This window comes from Plasmodium inui, assembly GCF_000524495.1.
Source record: "Plasmodium inui San Antonio 1 unplaced genomic scaffold supercont1.2, whole genome shotgun sequence".
NCBI lineage: Eukaryota > Apicomplexa > Aconoidasida > Haemosporida > Plasmodiidae > Plasmodium > Plasmodium inui.
Genome location: NW_008481836.1, coordinates 1 through 6,946, shown reverse-complemented (window position 1 = coordinate 6,946; position 6,946 = coordinate 1). Strand labels below are relative to the sequence as shown.

Sequence of the window (6,946 nt, the reverse complement as noted above, 5' to 3'; positions counted from 1 at the left end):
CCTTTTTATTTTTCTCTAATATAAGTGAACGCAAGTAATCAAGCTTTTCCCCCCTCCATGCGGAAGAAAGCCAACCTGGTTGTTCAGAATAACTTGTCATAAGTATGCCTGTACCTTTTGATGGCGCACTAATACTGTGCCCCTTATGGCGTACGTGAGTGTATAAAGCCGTGCGCTTGCCTACGTGCCTGCGCGTGTGCCAATGTACGTGCGCGTATAGCATGTGTTTGCGTGCATTTTTACGTACACCCCGTATGTCACGTGTGAGCGCTCGCCTTTTTGCGCCCTTTACCCGTTTTACACCATTTGCGCGTTTACCTATGAGCCTACCTACGTACATGAGAACACATGTGGAAATGTAGGCACATATGGCTTGAAAGGTATGAGCCCATTTTTATGACCCTCCCCCCTGCACCCACTCCTTCACCTTTTTCTTATTGTTTATGATGATAATAGCAGTTGCAAACTTTATTGTCTTTCTTTTCCATTTCCACACTCTTTTGTTGCAAGAAAAATAATACAAGATGCTTTTCTTAAAATGAATTCTTTTGACAAGTATGCTTCCACTAGTTTTTCTAACTTCGCATGAGTGAAAGGAAAGATTGTATAACGTAACGCTGCTTGTTAATTTTTTTTTTTTTTTTGTTTCTTTGTTTTGGGTTATATGTGTGCAGAATTGTAGCTGTTTTTTTTTTTTTTTCCCTGCCTCTTTGTTCGAAAATAATCTTTGGAAGATGAAATTATTCGTCATACTTTTTTGTTTAGTGATATTTTTTTTTGAGGAAAACTTCGGTGTTAAAATATACACAAATGATTCAGCCATATTTGACATTAACAGGGTGCTAAAAAGCAAACTTTCAGTACTATACAGAAAAGGAAACAAATTAAACAACTATTTTTTTTCGTACATTGAGAAGAATGGCAAGAAGAACAAATGTTATAAATACATACAAGATGCCTTGTATGACTCGAATACCCAGATAATGAAAAGTGAAATATTGAAATGTTTAAATACGAGTAAGGATATACTGAACAAAACTTTCCACGATGTTATTAATAAGCTATTTTTATACATCAAAAATGTCTTTTTAAAAAAGTATTTCATTTTTTTCCTTCTATATTTGATAAACATTAATTGCGACAGCTTAGTGTCGCAAATTAACGATCCCTATGTGTTGAACAATTACAATTTGGCTGAAAACGCCTCTCCCGCCATGTACAATTTGAAGTACGAAGAGGTGGAAATACCCAGTGCGGGAAAAATAAAAGGTTGGTTAATTAAGTCCAACAAAAAAAGCAACAAGTTGTTTTTACTGCTACATGGATATAATAGCAATAGACAAGCATGTTTATTCTTTTTAAATATTTTAAAAAAATTAAATGTGCATCATGATACGAATATATTTATACCAGATATGAAAAACTTCAATGAAAAGGGAGTAGACGACATATACAACATTCTAATTTACTTCAAAGATAGAATGGCATTAAATGATGTAAATGTGTACACACAATCGTCGACGAACCTTCTTGTTTTGCTTCTGTCCAAACATTATAAGAACAAAATTGTTAGCAAGTCTAAGCAGAAATTTATCAACAATATTATTCCCTACAACAGTGAGAAAAAAAATGGAGCAGAGGACGTAATTTATATAGACAAGTATATATTTGACTCCCCCATATTGAATCTCCACAGAACAATTAACCTTCATTTTAATTTGCATGATATCCAGAAAAAAATAAATGAAGAAAAAATGAAAGCCAATGTTGATATGAATAATATGTATGACAAGAAGACCGTGTTGAGTTATTTTATTTCCTTTTTTATGTGGCTACTGAACAACCAACTGAAGGGACACCTGTACGAATTCGACTTCAACAAACTGGTTAATGAGAATAACATCAACCCTGCGAACATATACATTTTGCACTCCTTCAATGATAACATTTCGCTGCTCAACATCCTCTCCCAAGAGGTGAAGGAAAACCGATTATTGCCCCTCAGAAATATTTACATATTTAAGAACGGGCGACACGCCAATATTTACGAATCCTCAAAGAAAGAGTATGATTTGATCGTGAAGAGGATTATAAAGGGGTTCAGCATTTTCGATTTTCTATACTACATCCCAATGCGCTCCAAGATGAGTTCCCTGTCTTTTTAGCGGGGGTGCGAAGTGGTGATAACTGGTAAGCAGTTGTGATAAGTGGATAGGCTTCCATTTGGCGAAGAAGCAAACAGGTTGAAGACATCAAAAGGCGCGGCTTATCCAGAGAAGTGGTATCACATCAGGACGGATATAGTGCGTATCGCATTCTCACAACAGTTGGCAACATAACGCAAAAGACGTATGTACGAATTAAATTCAGCCTGTGGTGCATTTTTGCAAATTTTTTGCAGATAAAAAAGGAGGGATCGATGAGGAAGGCGCGCCATTCATTAAACACGCACTAGCATGTGTGGGAATATTATATATGTGTATAACGTGCAATATATAATATTAAGTCTAATCACTTATCGGAAAAGCGGCCATTCGGTCAACCAATCTGAGTCTAGCTTTTCTGAGAAACACCTTTTTTTTGGATATGTGTCTATCAGAAAGGTCGTGTCATGGCATATTCTTGCTTTACCAGAAATATTTTAAAAATTAACTTTATTGCTTTTATAGTTTACTGTTATTATTTATGCGTATTTGCATCACCATGCGCGTCTACATACATGCATGGATTATGGTTCGTTCCAGCTTATTAATGAAGCACAAACGCGAATGTGTATATGTTCCGCATTATTTACACAATGTGAAAGATCTTTTAAAAAGAACGTACTACAAACAAGTGTAAGTGGTGCACATATGTATATGCATTCGAGTGGGTAAATAAATTTTTTTTTTTTTTTTTCTTTTTTTAATAGTAATGACTTATTAACACACTGGCAATTATTAAAATGAAATTTCTTTGTTTTTATGCAGTTACGTGGAGTAGTATGCCTCTCGGCAGGGGGGAAAATGGGCCGTAAGTATATCCAACTTGTGCGTATCGCCGGCTGCACATCGGGGTAGCTTACCGAAATCGGTTTTTCCCCTCCTTCCGCGTTAGAATCGTTTATACAGTGCTGTATCTGTCTTCCCCCCGTCTCATCTATTCTTTTGTGCGTATCTTCTTCGTGACTTAGTGGAAGGTAAATTCATAACCCTTTTTTTATATGACTTCCTGGCTTTCCACTTAAAATAAAGTACCTTTCTGAAATTATCTTCTTTGCATACATTCCTAGTTAGCATGAATGAGGAATTGTTAGGCAAGCTGTATATGGCTAGGGAGGCACTTTTATTTACTGCTTCTTCCGTTTGCACTCTACGTATGACGTTATCTAAGCGGCCAATTTGCTGTAATTTCAGTTGTGTGTTCTGTCTTGGTTCTACTTTCTCCGTTATCGAGTTTGTGCTAATTGTGCATTTGAAAAAGTTGCATAATTTGTTATTTTTTGCCCCAAGAGGTGTCTTAAAAAATAAGGCGTTTTTTGTTAGTCTGTTAAAAAATGGCATATACATGATTCAGTACCAGTTGTTGCGTAAGGGGGGTGGAAAAATAATAAGGCGTTCCTTGTTTTTTCTTTTTTTTGCTTATCATAGAGAGGATAAGGAGGACGCAGCACAGGTAATCAGCATTCTCTTTTTCGCGTGTAGGTTAATTCATACATGGGTGATATTTTAGCTAATCGTTGCATTCTTCGTTGTTCTGCCATAAGAGGGCGCCTTTTCGAGCAATGCAGCAAACCAGGTTATACAAAGAATGGCAAAAATGGAATAAAAAAAAAAAAAAAGATTTGCCCATTTACACTTAAGAGGTGAACACGTATAATTTTCCTTTCTCAACAGTCAAAAAAGGAGGAACAGGAATCATATCGTACACATGTGTTTCTTTTAGATAAGCAAATAACTCTTTTTAAAGTAAAAAAAAAAAAAAAAAAAATTACTTCGTCGCAGAGCTAAAATATCGCTATTGCGTATTTCCACAGGGAAAAAATTTATCCGCCATTTGCAATAAAAACAACGGATAGGTATCACTTCATAAGTGTGTGCCAAAAATGGGGGAAGTACGAATAAACAAGGGGATGTACAATTACAATGAGAAGATGCCTAAATAGAGGAAAACAAAAAAAAAAAAGGAAGGAAACTTAAAAACAACATCTTCGCGTCATTTGCGCGTATATACGTACATCTGCATTTTTCGCTCCGTGCGCCTCATTCTTTCCGAAACATGTGTTTGACGGATTCTTCAAAACAGCGAGGGCGGTTCGTTGGTGGGGGTCCACCCGAAAATGTTTAAATGTAATATGGGAGAAAATGTGAGCAATTGTGCCAGAGGGGCAAGGAGAGTGCGCACTTGTACACACATACATACATACGTACGTACGTACACATATTTATGCCCTCCTTTTTGTGATCATCTTGCTCAAATGGATGCTTCCCCCAAGACGGTTAGCTTCCGCTTGACAGTTTCGGAAACGCTCCCCTGGCCCTTATACTTACACACTCATTCTGCATCTTCGTCACTTTATTCCCCGCTATGAAGTTACGTGGAATGCTCCTGTGATATCGCCATGCTGCGATGCCGCGACCCTGCGTTCCCATGTCTGATGATGTGGCTCCATAGCTGCACTTCCAACAGGATGAACCGCCACGTCACTCGCATAAACTAATATTGCAGACCCAGATACATGGCCAACTGATAATCCAAAAATGTAACCCTTTTGTTTAAAAACGTTTTCATTTTCTGAATAAAAATCTCCTCAATTTCTACCATTACGGAAATGAGCACTTGGAGGAGAATGATAAAAGATACGAAAATAAAAAAAAACAAATTGGCTTTTACGTGGAAATGGAATGGATCTTTTATTTCGAGAAAGATGGTGATGTGTATTAGCGAAGAAGCAAACAAAATTATTAAGAAGTTGAAGTATTTTCTTAATTTTAAAAAGAAAAATCGATTCGGAATGTTTTGTTTTTGTTCATTTAGTATGAAAACTGTCAGTTTCGTTATTTTTTCATTCTCTGTAGATTTATTCGTGTGTGCTTCCCCTGTGGCGGCGTATTTTATTTCGTCATTTTGTCCAGCTTGTTCAAATGAACACGGGTAATTTCCATGTCCTGTTAAACTGTTACACAGTTGTGTTTGTTTCGAATCTGTTCCAAACGGGGTCGCGTCATATGCGTTAAAAAGCGAATGAGTGAGACCTCCTCTCATGCTTTGTAAAAGAACTAAGTTTCCCCCACTCATAGTAGGTGCATTTTTTCTCGTGCTACTTTCTCCGCTGTTGTGTGCATATCGCGCGTGATGATTTTCTGGGTTTGTCGCATTGTAATGGCCATTTTTGAGTTTGTCAAGTATTTCATGGTCCGCAAAGCGTACAGAGGATTTTTTTTTAATGGACAAGTTGTTACATGCATTCATAAAGTGCTCCGCATCTGTTAAAGTTTTCCCTTTGTGTCCGCCCCTTTGGTGACCTTCCAACCGGTTGAAAAATGAGTTGCCGTTTTTTTCATGCAGGGAAAATTGCTTCCTAAAAAAGGACGAGTACTGTGGAAATAGTTGGCTCATGATATATATTAAATTAACCCTGTCTAGGGAAAAAATGGCGTTTTTGATCTGATTTTTAAAAAAAAAATAAAAAGCGTTGTTTAACAATAGTATGTACAATTCTGCAATGATGATATAGAGAATACACAGTGTGCCTTTTGTGTTTCTGCTAGTCTCCTGATTGAGCAGTAAGTCCCTCTGTAGTATGGCATAGAAAATTAGGACATTCACGGAGTAGACGATTGTATGAAAGATGAGAAGTCTCTTCTGCATCTTAAATATTTTGCAAATAATGCAGTTTATGTGGTTCGTCAAGGTGGTGTACGCTCTACTGTTCTTATCTGCGTATATTCGATTCTTCTGAATGTGAAAGAGGGGGAATAGACGGACGCGCCAAGTGGTCCACGTGGGTGCGGAATTGGGCTTGTTTGGTGCGCAATTTGTTGGTGGGGTCGGTGTACAATTTTGAGCGCAGTCTGATTCCTCCTCCGTGTTGCTACTCCTATTTGAACGACCCCGCCGATCGTCAGTACTTTGTTTAACCGCGCACTTTTGAGCACCTTCCGGTGGCAAGCTTTGCGGAAGTCCTCTCTTGTCACTATGCACTCTTTTTTTTTCTCTATTTGGTTTTCCCACCTTGCTGGTTTTTTCCAGTGTGCATTTTTTGACTGCGCTCCGTTTATTTTCAATTTTTATGGAAATGTATTCCTTGGTATTTTCCCTATCGATTTTGTGGATGACCAATTTGGGGGTGCTCACATTTGTTGTTCTTTTAGGGGGATCTCTAAGTTGACGTTTTTCCTCATTTGGAACATGTCCATTAGTTGCACCACCTTTCAAAAGGTTGATTTGTTTTTCTGCCCTATTAATGTCTAGCTTATTTGAGTTAGCACAGTTTTTATTTCCCGTTTTTTCTTCATTTTCGCTTTTTTCTTTGCTATCACTTAGTGGTATTTTATTTCCTTCTTGTTTTAATACCTTTTTTTGTTTACCCTTGTGTTCCACTTTGCTGTCCCTTTTGGGGGTCTTTTCATCGATGGCCTCCGTTTCAGGTATGTTTTGTCTGTCATTCCTTTTGTGTTTATCACTGCTAGAAGTGTTAGGTTTAAAGGAGGGCGTGCAGCTCGCAAAGAGGTGACTTTCGCCTCTGGGTGTTTCAAACCGATTGTTCCTCCCCAATTTGTAGGTTCTCCCTTTCTGTGATTGTCTATGTGCATATTCGCAGGATATTTCTTCATCTTCTTTATGTTCTTCATCTTCTTTATTTTCTTCATCTTCTTTATTTTCTTCATCTTCTTTATTTTCTTCGTCTTCTTTATGTTCTTCATCTTCTTTATTTTCTTCATCTTGTTTATGTTCTTCATCTTCT

General features: G+C 37.4%; 2 protein-coding genes across 2 annotated transcripts; one reads left to right on the top strand and one right to left on the bottom strand.

Annotated features, from left to right (window-relative positions):
* Positions 1-734: 734 nt before the first annotated feature.
* On the top strand, positions 735-2,165 carry C922_00438 (hypothetical protein; the record flags this gene model as incomplete). Its single annotated transcript, XM_008816054.1, has 1 exon — positions 735-2,165. One exon carries the CDS (start codon positions 735-737, stop codon positions 2,163-2,165), a length of 1,431 nt encoding a protein of 476 aa, XP_008814276.1.
* A 2,530-nt stretch (positions 2,166-4,695) lies between these two features.
* Positions 4,696-6,722, bottom strand: C922_00437 (hypothetical protein; the record flags this gene model as incomplete). The annotated part of the gene is made up of 1 exon (XM_008816053.1): positions 4,696-6,722. A coding segment is annotated over one exon (2,027 nt), but the record flags the coding sequence as incomplete, so codon positions are not given.
* Between the last annotated feature and the right edge of the window lie 224 nt (positions 6,723-6,946).